Below are 16,294 nucleotides of genomic sequence, written 5' to 3' on the forward strand. Positions count from 1 at the left end.
CTGTCCATGCAGTGTCCACCTCAGAGCACCATGAGGAGCCCTTGGGACTAGGAACAACCTCTCTGGAGGACCAGGTGCCCTCGGTGGCAGGTAAGTGGGGAGCTGGGATCCTGAGGTGAGAGTTTTAGGGAGGCTGAGACCTGGGGTTTTATATGCTGTTTGGGGAGCTAAGGTTGTGGGTAGAAGACTGGGCCTGAGAGCTTGGTTAGGCCTCCCTGAGGGGCTCTGAGAGGAGAGGAGGCGGCCCCAGGCTGGTTTGCTAGGTGCGAAGTGATTGGTGTCTCCTCCTTGCGTGTTGGGTTTTAGTCTGGTTTTGTACAGCCGTCTGTGTGTCTTTCTGACTCTCTGCGTGCGTGTTGCTGTGCTCACTCACTCTCTGGTGGCACAGCACGTATGTGGAGGTCAGAGGTCAGAGGACACCGTGCAGAAGTCTGTTCCCTCCTTCTGCCCTAGGGATTGAACTCAGGTCCTCAGGCTTTGTGGCAAGCACCTTCACCCGCTGAGCCCCACATTCTCTCGAACTAGAATTCATTTTTGTGGTGCTTGTGGCACAAAAATCAAAAAGAAAGATCTAAAAGGATCCTGTCTCCCCCAGCAGCCATTTCTCCCCAAATAAAGCTTTGTTTGGTTTTGTTTTACAAGACAAGAGTTTCTTGGTGTAGCTCTGGCTGTCCAGGGACTCACTCTGTAGACCAGGGTGGCCTTGAGCCAGAGATCCGCCTGCCTCTGCCTCCCGGGTGCTGGGACTAAATGCATGTGCCAATGCTGTTGCTGCGAACCAGCCCCAATGTAGCTTATGGTGTATTTACCCGGATGTTTGTGTTCATGTTTTTTTGTTTGTTTGCTTTGCTTTGTTTTCCTTTGGCCCGGATGTTTATATAATGATGTTTGTTTGTTTGCTTTTGTTTTCCTTTGGCCCGGATGTTTATATAATGATGCTCTGCACCTTGCTTCCATGCTTGAACTGACCTTTACCACCTTTATCTACATTTTAGAGCCTTAGCCCAACTTCAGCCTGGAAGTTGTTTCAGATTCTAGCTCAGTGCTGGAAGACTTTCCTCACCCTGGCCTGCACCGCGTGCCTTTGTTTATGTCTTCCTACCACACGGCTGCTCTTTTAAAACTCTCATAATGAACATCAGGTGACAGAATACATAAAAGGAATATTCTTTCTCCACGTCCCAGTAGTTTTCCGTGCCTGGGGAGGGGGGAGGGCGGCAAAGTGAGGGGCTAAAGTCTCGGGTTCAAGGCTGTTCTGAGATTCAGAGAGGGACCCCAGCAATGTATGTGTAAGGTTATGTGTTTAGTTAATTTTTCAAAAATAAGATATTCTTGTGTTCTTTTCCCCCCAAAAGATCATCCAAATGACGCGAGCTCTAGGTCCTATGAGCTGTGTCTCTGTCCCTGTTCCCTCATGACCCCTCAGCCCTTAACTTCTTTCCTTTGAGGAGAGTTCCCTGGTGTGGCCTTGCCTCCTGTGTCTGTGGAGACGCATCCAAGCATTTAACCGTGTGGACGCACTCGGCTTGGCACTCCATTTATTGCTACTCTTATTGGCTTTTCTTCTGTGTAAAAGGCAGAATGTTACGAGCCTCTTCTGGAACTTTTTTTGTTCATGTAACAGGATTTTGGAGTCCATTTTGCCAGCATAAAAGGCTCTTCCTCCTCCTCATAGTCACTTGGCATTCTAATGCACGACTGCCCCACTAATTTAGTCATCCATTTCCCGGCTGATGGAGACTTCGGTGATTTCCATCTTGGATAATACACACAGTTCAGTAGCTGATAACCTTCCTATACGCTGCTTTGGATGGGTGCCAGTAATGCTGCAGGATAAATGGCTTTATTTGTGTTTGACCTAGGGTGGGTAAGTCAAAGGGCAGCAGCAGAGGGGCTCTTCTGGTGACTGGGACATTGTTCTCCCTGGAAGCACCCTCCTCCAGTCAGGGAGGAGGCACCTACCCCAGGACCAGTGCTGTGTCTTTTCAGGGCTGTTTGTGTTGGCAATGTGATGGGTGGAAAGTCGAGTTTTACCCCCGCGTCTCATGGAGTTCCTTGTCCTGTGTTTAAAGGCTGTGTGTGTTTCTTCCTCTTAACTTCTCTGTTCAGACTATTCCGCACCACCCCACAGCATCCTTCCTCTCTCTCTCTGTTAGTTTGGTGTCTGTTGCTGTGATAAACAACATGACTTGAAGAAGACGAAAGGGGTTGTTTCATCTGACAGCTTACATCTTGAAGGGAAGCCATGGCAGGAACTCAAGGCAGCAACCCGGAGGCAAGAGCTGATGCAGAGGCCACGGAGGGGTGCTGCTGATGGGACTGGCTTCCTCCTCCTGCCTTGCTTAGCTGGCTTTCTTTCTTTCTTTCTTTTCTTTTCTTTTTTTTTTTTTTTTTTTGAGACAGGGTTTTTCTGTGTAGCCTTGGCTGTACTGGACTCTGTAGACCAGGCTGGCCTCGAACTCACAGAGATCCACCTGCCTCTGCCTCCCAAGTGCTGGGATTAAAGGCGTGTGCCATCACCACCCGGCTTCCGCTGGCTTTCTTACAGAAGCCAGGACCACTAGCCGAGGAATGGCAGGGCTCACAGTGGCCTGGGACCACACATCAATGATCAATCAAGAAAATGTCCTACACATTGCCCGTGGGCCAGTCTGATAGAGGCAGTCCCTCAGTTGACATACCCCCTTCCCAGTGACTTTAGCTTGGGCAGAATTGGCAACAACAAAACCTAAACACTGTGCGCACACCTGTGTGCTCCCTTGCCCACCCCACACCCCTCGCTCTCCCCTCATTTGTAAGAGTTTCAAGTAAGACAGATTGGCTTCTCATGGACAGTGTCTTTCTTCCCTCTGCTCGGATTACAGGTGGGCTAATGTCCCGTATCCAGGTGCCTCTCAGCTTTTGGGAAGTAAGGAGATACTTTCTAGGTGGTCTCAAATCTCCCACTTTGTTTATAATGGATCCACCGTGCCGAGTAGCTTAATTCATATGTACTGTCACATGACATTTGGTGACAGTGTAGGGAGTGACTGGAGATGTGGCTGAGTGGGTTGGGTGTCCAGTTCATATACAGAAAGCCCTAGGTTCAATACTCAGCATTGCGTAACACGCTGTGGTGGGGAGGGAGGAGGTGGAGGGAGCAGGAGGGAGGAGCCAAAGGCGGAGGGCATCCTCAGCTGCACAGTGAGCCTGAGACAAGCAAATTAATGCTTTTGTCACACCGCCTATCCAGAGCTTACACCTTTCTATGTGGACAGGTCATTTTATTTGCGTGTGGATGTTTTGTTTGCATACCGTGTGTGTGTGTGTGTGTGTGTGTGTGTGTGTGTGCGCGCGCGCGCGCGCACGTCGCACACACACATGTAGCTGGTACTTGAGAGAGCCAGAAAAGGGTGTTGTTGGATTCCGAGGGACTGAAGTTACAGACACTGTGAGCCACCAAATGGGTGCTGGGGATCAAATCTGGGTCTTTCAGAACAGCAGCCAGAGAAGCAAACTCTCCTGCCCCGTGTGCAGTCCCCTTCCCCTACCCCCAGAGTAAGTAACACCTCAGACTTTTATTCATGTAGCTTTTCTACATTCCTGCCTGCTTTCTTCTTTTGTGCGAGAACATTTTTAAGCCTTCCTGGGTCTTTCTGTCTCTCACTCTCTCACCCTAGCAGGAGATCAGCCCCGCAGTACATGGCTTCGGCCCTGCACTGAGGTGTGTATAATCCCTATGATGCTTTTTCTTTGTTTATTTGTTTTGTTTTGGTTTTTGGTTTTTCGAGACAGGGTCTCTCTGTGTAGCCTTGGCTGTCCTGGACTTGCTTTGTAGACCAGGCTGGCTTTGAACTCACAGCGATGCACCTGCCTCTGCCTTCCGAGTGCTGGGATTAAAGGCGTGCACCACCACAGCCCAGCTTCCTTATGATGCTTATTCTTGGTGTTTTCCGTTCTGAGGCTGTTGAGGGTAGGGTCTTTCATCCTGGTTCCTACCTGGTTGCTGTACAAAAATGCTGGTTTCTGTTGAACTTTGAACTCAGTGATCATTCTCAACTCTCATATTAGTGCTAATGACAGTTTCACAGGGAAGTTTCCGAGTCTCCCATCTCAAAACGCATGTGAGCAACCTTGGATAGTTTATATTGATTTGTATGTTCAATCTCTTGCCTAGAACAATGTGGATAACAAACACAGCCATGAAGTTGCTGTATTGTTCCTAATTGTAACAGGATAATTTTTCAAATTTTATTTTTATTTATGTGTATGTATGTGTGTGTATGTGTGTGTGTTCCTTCTTGGTATATGTGCCACATGTATGCAGTTCCTTCAGAGGCCAGAAGAGGGCGCTGGATCCCCCGGAACTAAAGTTATAGGTGGTTGTAAGCCATCCAACATAGTTGCTGGTCCTTTGGAGGAGCAGTGAGTGCTCTTGACCTCTGAACCATGTCTCCAGGCCCCTGTAATTGGAATTTAAAAGAAATTATTTCATGGTTATATAAGGTTTGTTTCAGGAAGTTTCAGCCTGTTAAGTAAGCCCAGTGCTGATTGTTACTACCATCCCTTCAGTGCTGTGGCAAACCTTCACTCTCTGGGTCTGTTAGTTGCTTCTTCTTGTCTTCCTCCGACTCTCAGCAGAAAGAGGCTCTTGAGGTCTTGGTGTGTAGGGGTGTTCCCACTGTCCAGTGCCAGGTGTGAGGGGGAGTTCTCGCTGTCCAGTGCCAGGTGTGAGGGGGAGTTCCCACTGTCCAGTGCCAGGTGTGAGGGGGAGTTCCTACTGTCCAGTGCCAGGTGTGAGGGGGAGTTCCCACTGTCCAGTGCCAGGTGTGAGGGGGAGTTCCCACTGTCCAGTGCCAGGTGTGAGGGGGAGTTCCCACTGTCCAGTGCCAGGTGTGAGGGGGAGTTCCCACTGTCCAGTGCCAGGTGTGAGGGGCAGTTCCTACTGTCCAGTGCCAGGTGTGAGGGGATATTCCCACAGTCCAATGCCAGGTGTGAGGGGATATTCCCACCGTCCAATGCCAGGCTGCTTTGATGACTGGAGTCAATGAACAAATGGATGAACGCATGAACAACTGAATGTTTTGTTTGTTTGTTTTTTCTCTGCCTTGGTGGCAAGGGAGGATATTACCCAGAAGGCCAGGACACAGAGACTGTGTGATCTGGGCTTTTTTCCCCCCTTCTTGAGCATTCCAGGTTTTTATTGTTTTTTGTTTTGGGGCGGGGGTAGGGTCTCTCTGTGTTAGCCTTGGCTATCCTGGACTCACTTTGTAGACCAAGCTGGCCTCGAACCCACATTGATCCACCTGCCTCTGCCTCCCGAGTGCTGGGATTAAAGGTATGCGCCACCACACCTGGCTGCACTCCAGTTTCTTAGGGGACATGGTGCAGAGATAGAGTGTGATGAGAGATCAGCAGTGGTGCCCTTTGACCCCGTGTGTGCTCACCGAGTCTCCAAGCTTGACCTTCACCTAGGGACAGGTGCCTCAGAGGGACTGGGCTCTGGCCTGGGTCTCACAGAGAAGAGTGGGGACAGGGTGTCTTGCCCAGTGCCAACCGTGCCATTTGCCAGTCTCACAATAGTAGCTGAGACTGTAGGTTGGGTGGATGTGATGACTGTAGAAGACATAACATGCTAAGAGACCTTGAGCTAGATGCTAGAGCCACAGGGACCCACAGAGGGGGAAAATGGGGTTATTCAGTAAGGCCTGGCAGTGCTCAGCTTCTCCTGGTATATGGTACAGTGCGGATGTGTAAGAATAGAACCTAAATTGGTCATTGCAGTGCATACGCATTATCTAAGTGCTCAGAAAACCAAGGATGGAGCTAACCTGGGCTACACAGTGACTTTAGGGCTAGTTCAAGGCTAGAGTCAAAGAGGCATGTAACAAAATCCTGTCCCAAAACTCCAAAGCCACCACTAACAGAAGAAAAGAACTTACATTGTGTGAATGTCATCTGGGGATTTCAGCATTGAAGGCTTTCATCTTTGAGGATTAATGGCTTTCATCTTTTGGAATTCTGCATTTGAGATGATGACACTCAGGATGCCTACTGGCACAGTATGGAATCTCACAGAGGGACACTGCTGGCCATGGTTCCTGGGTTGCTGTGCCTCTCTCAACTGTGACCTTCTCTTTCAGGTCTGAGCCTGGCTCTGGGCCTTCTACTGCCAGAAGCCATGGCAGAGAGCAGCGATGCCACCCTGTCAGTGGCCGAGTGGCTGCGGGCTCTGCATCTGGAGCAGTACACGACACTCTTTGAACAGCATGGACTGCTGTGGGCCACCGAATGCCAAGGCCTCACTGATGCTGGCCTGCTGGACATGGGCATGCACCTCCCTGGCCACCGCCGCCGGATCCTGGCTGGTCTGCTCCGTGCCCATGCACCTCCGGCCCCTGTACCTCGCCCTGCCCCACGGCCTGTGCCCATGAAGCGACACATCTTCCGTTCGCCACCTGTGCCTGTCACGCCACCTGAGCCACTACCCACAACTGGAGAAGATGAAGGGCTACCTGCAATCCCACCGATTCCTCCCCGCAGGAGCTGCCTCCCACCTGCCTGCTTCACTCCCCCATCCACAGCTGCTCCAGACCCTGTGCTGCCTCCACTGCCTGCCAAGAGACATTCCGTGGAACAGAGTGTTCCTCCTGTACCTCCTCGCACTGGACCCCCCCACCCACAGGCCAGGTGAGTGATATCACTGCTGGTGGGTGGAAGATCCTAGAGTATAGAGGGGCCAGGACTAGAGGAATGACTGACAGTTTGTGGGGACACAAGCTTAGAAAATAGGGAGCAGGGCCAGGACTGAGCAGGGCAGAGTGGGGTGAGGCCTGGGCCCAAGGATGACCAGAGCTTAAGGATACCTAGATGTATGTGCAGAGAGGACGGGGGAGCCACAGTGGCCTCCCCCAGGGGTCTATTCCCGCAAGTGGGTGGTGGTGCCATCACTGAGGGTGGCCCAGTAACAGAAGAAAGTTTGGGGGAACATCTGAGTTCACTGGGGCACCTGGCCTGTTAGATGCTCTGGAGATCAGGGTGTACCCTGCCGCTAGGAGCTGAGGTGTGGAGAAATTTGCAACAGTGGGATGGTGGCTCAGGTGTGGAGTTGGGGTGTGCTGTGAAGTTGGGGTGCTTCTGTCTGTTGTACTACTCCCTGTCTCTCCTCACCCCCCTCCCCCCACCCCAATGCTGTACTTGACAAATCTCACCAGATCCCAGGACCTGCCTGAGCCACAGTCCGCTTTCTCTGCCTCCCCTTCAGGATTCTTTTTCCTCTCCCTGGCTCCTCTCCTTGCTTTCCTGAGACTTTTCCCTCTTTCTCTGCACATTGCAATTATTCTTCCTCCCTTCCAGCTGTTGGCTCAGGTGCCAGCCAGAGACGCATCTAAGGACAGGGTGCCAAATGCTTGGGGGTAATGACAATCCTTTGGATTTTGGAAGGGATGTGCTGACAGAGGTCTCTTGTCCTTGGCATGGCTAGACAGTGTGTTTGTGTGTGTGTGTGGGGGGGGGGGGTGTCGCTTGTCCCTGCAGCAAGCCTTCTAAGGGGGGTGATGATCATGTTCTGATTTTAAGCTGGAAACTGGATATAGAGGGAGAGACTAGCTGGGTCCTTGCAGCCACATACTTGGGAGGGGGGTGTGGGGGGGGGGAAGGACGTGCTCCTGTGGGGAAAGTCTGGGAGGTTTTCTCCATTTGGAGAGGAACAGTGAGGCAGGGACCTTCTAGACCAAGCCGAGTCTAAAGTTATGAGATTCAGTTGATGGAAGAAAGCGCAAGAAGGTGTCCTTTCCTGGATGGGGCCCTGTAGCCACGCTAGAGATTCATGGTTCTTGGTCTATTGCACCCTCTAGTGGCCATTCTCCTCCACAAAGGAGAAAATCTATGGGGAGGGGGGAGCCCATTCATAGTTGCTCTGAATTCAGAGTACCCTAAACTCACCATCCCATGTCCCTTCTCCTCTTCCTTCTCCCCAACCAGGGCCACCCTCTGGAGATGTTTTGTGAAGGGAGAGGCCTTCAGAAGAGACCAACGGGAAGAATTCAGCTGGGATAGGATTTTAGGCTATATAGTCAAAGGTGTAAGCAAATCAGGGAAAAGCAAGGATGGGGTTCCCACCCTCGGCCTTCCAGGCCTGATGCCCTGTCTGCCCTCTCTGGGCCCCCTGTGGTTCCCCTGATACTTATTCATGTTCAGGAAACTTGCAGAGTAGAATAAAAATCATCCACTTTCAGAGCTACAGACTAAACAGGGGAGTCAGAGCCCCTAAGTAAAGCATCTGGCCCCTCAATAGGGGTGTCATAAAATGGTGTAGTGCTTGCAAGAAATCTGTGTGCTTTGGTTGTTGTTGTTGTAGTTGGTTGGTTGGCTTTGTTGTTTGTTTTTCTGTGCCTAAGGGGTCAAACCCAGGGCCTTGCGTGTGCTAGGGGTGTGCTCTACCACTGATCTACGTCTCCAGCCCCATCTCGTGTACTGCAAATCTTCTGGGTAGTTACCGCACTGCATTGGTTAGGGAGTGGGGACAAGGGGAAAAATCTGCATGCTGTCAGCCTAGATGTGGGGTTGCTTACGTATTTTGATCTGCAGTTTGTTGAATCCATGGATGTGGGACCATAGGTTGCAAGGAGCCTTCTTTGATCCTCACAGTTTGGGAGCACTCCTTAGGGTAGAGTGGCGCCAGGCCTGGGGTCCTGCGCCCTGAGGATATGACATTAGGAGTCATGGGCATCTGCAGTCCTCAGCTTGTGGATATACAAAGTCTTTAGATTTTGTTTTTTCATTTTTATTTTATGCCTATGGATGTTTTGGCTGTCTGCCTGTCTGTGCACCACATGTGTATGTGTATACACACACACACACACACACACACACACACTTGGCCAGCCTCAGGATGGTAGCATATCTGTATACTTTGCATGTTTGTGCTGGTTCTGCAGGTGGCTGCACTTGATCCTAATAGGTACAGGGATCTGTACAGTTTCAGGGGTGACAGGCTCTGTGTGTGTGATGCTTCAAGGCTGAGTGCGCACATACTTGTGCCAGAGGGTACTGCTGCTATGGGGATTGCACTGCTAAGATTACGTTGTTAATAGTGTGCAGATGCTATTTGGGTAAGTGAACTGGCACATTTATTGTTTGTGTACTGTCAAGTGTGAGTCACTGTGCCCATATGTGTGCACATATGCTGCCAAGAGCCATTGGAATGTCAGCTCTCCTAGGACCGTGGGATCTTTGTCAGTTTCCTTTACCGTCAAATCCTCAGCTCTGGCGATGAGTACGTGATGGGCCCTTTGCACATGTCATGGAGGTGAAAGGCCAGTGCTGCGAGGCGCTTTCACACAGCAGGGGCTGAGCTTGGGTGTCTGCAGACACAGCTGTAACTGGTCATAGAGCTGAAGGGCAGTGAGCTCACCACTGCAAGCCCTTTCCCCCAGTTCGTGTTATCCCCCTGTCTGGGGAAGGAGACGCGGTCACAGATGCTGGTGGGACGTAAGAAACTGATGGTATCCAAGGCCACAGAAAAGCTGTAAGCTGCTAGAAAACAAGCAAGGGTGGGGCTCTCTCCTTTCTGCCTGGCCAGGCTGAGGGCTTTCAGAGCCAGGCTCCCATGTGGCCTGGGACAACTCCACTTTTCACCTCCACACCTGTGATACAGCCTGTGGCCATCAGTGACAGAGAACTGGCTGAGGGGTGGGGTCGGGGGTGGGGAAGCGCTTTGCTCAAAGCCACCCTTCCCCCAGGGAAAAACCAAGCTTTCAGATCCTGCCTCCTGGCCCTGGCCCTGTCCACGTCCCTGTCCACTCAGCTTTAGGAGGCAGAGACAAACCCCTCAGAACTCACTGGGTCACAGAGGAATCTTTTTTTTGTTTTGTTTTGTTTTGTTTTTTGTTTTTTTTATCAAGGGTCCCAGAACCACTCCACACAGCCCCTTCCAACTCTCTGTAGGTCTAAGCTTCCTCTTCTGGTATTTGGATATCTAGAGATGTTTGAGAGAAAGGAAGTATTTGCCTAGAGCGGGCAGCTACCGCCTGGAGTCACACCTTGCAAAGTTTCCCTTCTACACCCCAAGTGCCCTGCAACCCAGCCAATCATTGGTCTTTCTGAAGACGGATCACCTGTTGCTGGGGCAGAAACTGTTCCCTTCAGAAAGCCTGTTTTGCAGCCTCTTTGGGCCTCCTTCAGGGGGTGGGGTCGGGGAGATCCACTGTAAGGGATAGCAGCAATCAGGGATTCCTGAACTTCTACCCTGTGAGGCCTCAGGGCACCAGCGGACGGGGCTGATTCTCCCATTTTTGTTTGGACGGTGCTGTGCTCAAGTGGCCTGAGGGGCGGGGAGGAAGTGTCTGCCCCAGGGGATTATGGGTGACTTTTCTCTCCCTCCCTCAGTGTTTTCAGGAAGTGTGTTGGCCTAGGCTGAAGGGGGTGGGAGAGAACCAGAGAGCAGGAAGCAAAGACCAGAGCTGGATACACACACACACACACACACACACACACACACACACACACACACACACACACTATCTCTCTCTCTCTCTCACGCTCTCTCCCGCCATCTCCTTCACCTCCCCACCCGCAGATTTATGATTATATTTAGAAACACACACACACTTTGAGAAGTGATTTACACACATTCAGAGACACCACCCACAGGTGTGTAAAGACATACCTGGGGCTCACACCTCCAAGGGAACATGACTCAGACATAACTGACAATAGGGATTCTGGCCACATAGGCTTCCAGGCACGCACGGGTCCACCTGATTGGAGCCTCAGAGTTCTTAGGCCCAGGAGTCAACAGGCCTCCGAGGGTGAGTGAGGGGGAGCCCTGCCTAGGGGGTTGAGCAGGTGGGAGGTCTGAGAGGACAGGAGTCCCTCTTGTCTGGCTGTCACTTTCTGAGCTGCTTTTCCAGGGTGCTCCGCTGCCCCTTGGTTTGCTTAGACTTTTCTTTTCCTTTCTCTACTTCTCCTGGTTTTTTGCTGCCCCTTTATAACACCTCCCCTTTCTTCCTCCTCTCTGTGTCTCCTCATCAGCTTCTCCTAGATCCACTGGGGATCCCCAGTCCCTGTTTTCTGGTTCTTTGCCAGACTCTGCCACACAGATTGTTCTCCTGTGCATGTGTAGTAGGTATCCCTGCCCTTTGGGCCTCTGATGCCCACCCGTTTTGTCCTGGCATCCGTTCCCAGTTCCCTCTACCATGAAGCAGTTACCTTGTGGGGAGACTTAGGTTAGCTTGTTGCACTGTCCAATTCAAGATTGCTGCCTGTCTTAAACTCCTTACTTCCAGCCCTGGGTGACAGGGACCTACCTGCAGAGGGCTGGCACTTCATTTGTGTAGTTTCTCCCTTGCTGGCCAGGGTTGGTGGTTGGTGGGCACTTGATGACTACAAGGTCAACCTCCCCTCCTGACAGTTACCAGGAATCCCTAATGGACCCAGCACCCCTCGGTCACTAGGGACACATAATGGCCTCTACTTTGGACTGGGCACCAGAAGTGGTGGGGGAGGGGCCCTGTCTGAAAGCTTGCCATGGGCCAACCTGTTCTTCTTGTCCTCAGGGAGACGGTAGGGCCAGACTCAGGGTGTGTACGGAGCTGAATGGCATGTAGATGCTACCTGCCTCTTGCCCACCACAGCAGGACCGATTTGTGGGGCAGCTCAGCAGGGGTCAGGCAGTGGAGTATTGTCCGGTACCCAGCAGGCTGTGTTAACTAAAGGGGGTGGGTTTCCTGAAGGGAGAAGCATGTTTTAAGCGAAAGGGAATTGATGGCTTGGGGTCAGTCCATGTAAAAAGTCCCAGCAGAAGCCTGTTTCACGGTGGTGCTCAGCAAGGGGAGCCCCTGGCCCAGGAAGACGTGCCCAGGGCTACAGGGCCTTGGTTGCGTGCTGAACTCTAGGTTAGGGTTAGGGTGGGTTGGGGCTGCAGCCTTTCTAGAGCAGGATGCTGACAGGGTGGCTGTTGAGATCGTACTAGCTGCAGCCCCTCCTTGTGAAGTGGCGTGCAGGCTGCAGGTCTCTGGTCCAGCAAAGGAGGCCTGACACGAGCTTTGTGCACTGCAACCTGGGCAGACATGGGCAGGGTCAGAGCCGGGGATGCATGGCAGCAGCTGGTGGTGGAGGAGGAAGCACGGAAGTGGCATGGAGGAAGCAAGGAGTGCAGGAGTAAGGCCCCAGCTGCTGAGGAGGAAGTGGGCAGCTGGGAAAGTTCACTGCTGGAAGGGGACATCAGGAAAGACAGATGTTCCCAGATCACTGGGCCTGGCCTCTTCTTGCAGCTGTGCTGGTGAGAGTCGTAGCACTAGCCTGGGTCGCTCTCTCTAAGGCCCATGGAATATTTTAGGGGTGGGATGTAGTCTGGGTCTTTTGGCCTCTGAGGTTATCTCAGTGAACCAAACACTGAAGGATACAGCCATGCAGAATGATCAGACGTATGGAGGTGGTCTGGAGAGGTGGCTCGGTAGTTAAGAGCACTGGCTGGTCTCCCAGAGACCCAGGTTCAAATCCTAGAACCTACATGGTGGCTCACAGGCCATTGGTAACTTCAGTTCCAGGGGATCTGATGTCTTTTCTGACATCTGAGGGCACTGCATACATGTGGCGTACTTTCATATACATTTACACATAAACTTAAATAAATCTTAAAAATAAAGTAGCATGGAGGCTGGGGGAGCCCCAAGGAAGCCCCTAAGAATCTTGAGGCGTGAGGGAAAGCCCACAGTAGAAGTGGAGGATGTGGGATATCCATCTTTTAAGGAAGAGTACTCTTTTCAACCAAAAGAGTACATCTTTTGACTAGACAGGTACTTGAGATGAAAGGAATGCAGTATGCAAAGGCTTTGAAGTGCATGTTAATAGACTGCTTGGGACTGTGGAGATGCCCCAGAAGTTAAGAATGCATACTGCTCCTGTAGAGGACCTGAGTTCAGCTCACAGGACCCACTTGGGGTGCTTCACAATCACCTGGAACTCCAGGGGATTGTCTGGCCTCCACAGGTAACTAACTCATGTGTACACACTTATACACAAATGTGCACAAACATATGATTTAAAGATAAATAAGTAAATATTTTTTAAGTTATTTATTATTATGCACAGTGCTCTGCTTGCATGCACACCTTCATGCCAGAAGAGGGCATCAGATCACATTATAGATGGTTGTGAGCCACCATGTGGTTGCTGGGAATTGAACTCAGGACCTCAGGAACTGCTGAGCCATCTCTCCAGCTCCAAATAAGTAAATATTTATAGACTGCAGAATAGTTTTTTTTTTTCTTTTAACTTTTTGTTGTTGTTGTTTCTGAGACAGGGTTTTTCTTTGTAGCCTTGACTATCCTGGACTCGCTTTGTAGACCAGGCTGGCCTCGAACTCATAGCGATCCGCCTGCCTCTGCCTCCCAAGTGCTGGGATTAAAGGTGGGCACCACCACTGCCCGGCTCAGAATAGCATTTTATAGAGGGCTGGGAAGTGAATGGATGGGGGATGGAGAATTAATCCAAAGTCGGCTTGACATTTAGGCTGCCCTCTCTGCAGCCCTCTTGCCTTCTAAGTGAGCCTTGGTTTTCTCTGGCTGGTGGTGGATATTAGGGGGTGGCGACCCCAGGGCATTTGGAGAAGGAGAAGGCTATAACGCAGTATGTGGCCTAGCCTGTGGGCCTATGAGTCCTTTGGCTACAGTCTGTGTAAGAAACCGTGCTATACCATGTGACAACAGTGTGAGTGAGCTTGTAGGTTAGTCAGAGGGGAAACTGAGGCTTAAAAGTACTGACTGAGCTCTGGGACTCAAACCCAAACCGGAGCAGCCACATTGTGCCCATGACAGGCTGTGTGTGCCTGTCATCCCATAATGGTCATTGGCCGAGCCTCAAGTTTCTGGTTCACACTATTGGTGATGGGTGAACTCTAATCTCATCCATTTAGACTTGGGGCCCTTATATGTCCCCTGGCCCTGGGTACAGGATCCCTGGGCATTCCCTCTAATCTCTAGGGTTAGACTTCTTGGGCTAAGAACTCATGCTGAGATGAGTCACCCCCTGTCCCAAGTGCTCACCCCTATTGTGAATGGCATGCTAATTGGACTAGATGGGCCGTGTGCCCCTTAGCTAGAGAAAGGACCGAAGGACAGCAGATTTGGGGCTAAGAAGGGGTCAGGGGGCACCTTTGCCATGGCCTGTGGGGGGCTGCATTTGGAGGCACAGAGGGTGCTTCTCTGGCTTGGGAGTGGGTAGAAGTCGGAGGAGGAAGAGCATGGTGAGCAGAGGCCAGGAGGGGCTATTCACCAGTACTCAGGGCTGGTCTGAGGCCCGGGAGCAGCACATGAGACTGGAGCAACCTGGGACTGTTAATGAAGAGCAGATACCCAGGAGCTGCTCCAGGGGTACTCCCCCAGGCTCTGTTCTCGGTAGGGGGTGCTGCCCCCTCCCCTGGGGATTTCCCACAAGCTGTGCCCTTCTGACCTCACTTCTCCTTTGCTGGCCCTGACTCAGCAGTACTAGATGCCCTGTTGCTAGGCAGTCTGGCTATCGTGGAGGTTTCTTGCTGCAAGGGTTATGAGTAGCTTGCAGGTAGCAAGTCTCAGGGCTGTGGTGGGGGTGGACACGGTGGGGGAGGGCTTGTGCTTGCCTGGCCCCTGAGGATGAGGAACAAGGGGGCACACTATCGCCACCCTCCACCCCTGAGGCCCATTAAGGAAGGAGAGTGGCATTAAGAAGCCACACTCACTGGAGGGTAGGACTCCCTACTTCCTCTAGTTCACGGTCTGCTGACTCCTGAGTACGGCCTCCACAGCCCCTTCTTCCTGGAAGCCGCTGTGTGATGGTGGATTGCGGTGCTCATCCGGAAGGCTAGGGACATCGCACTGACTAGGTGGGGCCAGGCACCAAGCATGCTGTTGGGCAGGTCTGCACGCAGGTGTTTAGTGGTCATTTAATCATTCGTGTGTTTCTCATGCAACCAGAACGCTCAGCTTGTTGCGAGTCTGTCAACAGATGGTTCCTCCTGTTTTCCACCCACCTGTCTACCATACTCAGCCAAGCTCTGCATTTGGGCATCTCAAAGTCAAATGCTTTCCCTCCTGTAAAGAGACTCAGGGTCAACTCAGGAGGCAGCCTGGTGCAGTGCTCACAAAGGGACATGAGACTCTCGGTACCACCTTCTTTTGCTCTCAGAGAGGTAGGCAGGGTATAGAGAGCAGCTTGCTATCAGGGTAGCCGCAGGGGACATGACAGCCATTACAGCACAGTCTGCACATTCTTTGTGACCCTTGCAGGTGACAGCTCAGAGGTGAGAGTCTTGGATCGGTGGGCACATGACTCATGGGGAGCTAGTCCGTCTCAGAAATGTCTTGTTCCAAGGGGCCAGTGTGCAGTCTAGTGGACCCACAAGTACATGTGTTCTCAGTTGCAGGTCACTATGCTTTGGAGCCTGTACCCCCCCCCCCCCCCCCCCCCCCCCCCCCCCGTGGTAGAATTTGCTGCTGACAGTTTCTCCTGCAGTTCCCACACAGAGCGATATGGTCAAGGCAGTGCTGTGTGGGTAGCTGGGCTGCTGGCTACAGCACCTCATGCAGGTCATGAGTCCACAGGAAGTGCCCTCCCTGTCTGCATGGCTGTAGTTCAAACTATTTGGAAACAGACACATTCTAAGAAGCCTGTGGTAGGAGAGGTGGCTTCTTTTGGCTTAGATGCTAACAGAGTATGCGGCAGGAGGGAACATTCTGTGAAGAATATAATTTTGACTAGGCGCCAGGAAGAACAGCAGGGTCTAGGGAAACCGGAAGGTGGGGCTGGGGAGATATGGTATGGAGGCAGGGCTGCTCCTACAAGGAGCAGGGAGAGGGGACCTGGTGGATTCAAAGTGACCCAGTCACTCAAAGACTTCCTTGCATAACAGCAGTCACTTGCTGCTCCCCACTGCTGGGAACACTGGGGAAGAGACCAGGCCTAAAGTAACCAGGGTTTGGGAGGAAACTGCCCACTCTGATGTCCCTTCCTCACCCCTTGGTGGATGTGGGCAGAGAGAGCTGGTGGGCCAGGCCCCCAGGACTCAGCAGCCATTCTCACTGCTGGACACTGAGGATCCTGTGTGCCCATATGTGACCCGCTCTCTCAGTTACTCCTCCTCCTCTCTGCCCCCCAAGAAGAGCGCCTACTCCACAGAAGGGGAAACCCAGACCCAGAGAGGTTAGGCTTTTAGCTCAGGACAAACAGAAATGACGGTAACAAGGTGGGGTTCAAACCTGTGTCCTGGATGACAAAGCCCTTCAGGAGACATTCATCGCCAGGGTAAGATGACAAGAAAATGATGACAGGAAAACTG

At 51.9% G+C, this 16,294-nt stretch overlaps 1 protein-coding gene across 1 annotated transcript in view; it reads left to right on the forward strand.

The window, feature by feature from the left end:
* Nucleotides 1-16,294, forward strand: part of Arap1 (ArfGAP with RhoGAP domain, ankyrin repeat and PH domain 1) — a 115,272-nt gene that overhangs the window by 72,314 nt on the left and 26,664 nt on the right. The window contains exon 3 of the mRNA XM_051149068.1: nt 6,123-6,669. Coding sequence (XP_051005025.1) covers nt 6,161-6,669 — 509 coding nt within the window. The 5' untranslated portion in view covers nt 6,123-6,160. The remainder of the gene's footprint in view (nt 1-6,122; nt 6,670-16,294) is intronic.

The sequence above is a fragment of the Acomys russatus genome, chromosome 7, assembly GCF_903995435.1.
Source record: "Acomys russatus chromosome 7, mAcoRus1.1, whole genome shotgun sequence".
NCBI classification, from domain to species: domain Eukaryota; kingdom Metazoa; phylum Chordata; class Mammalia; order Rodentia; family Muridae; genus Acomys; species Acomys russatus.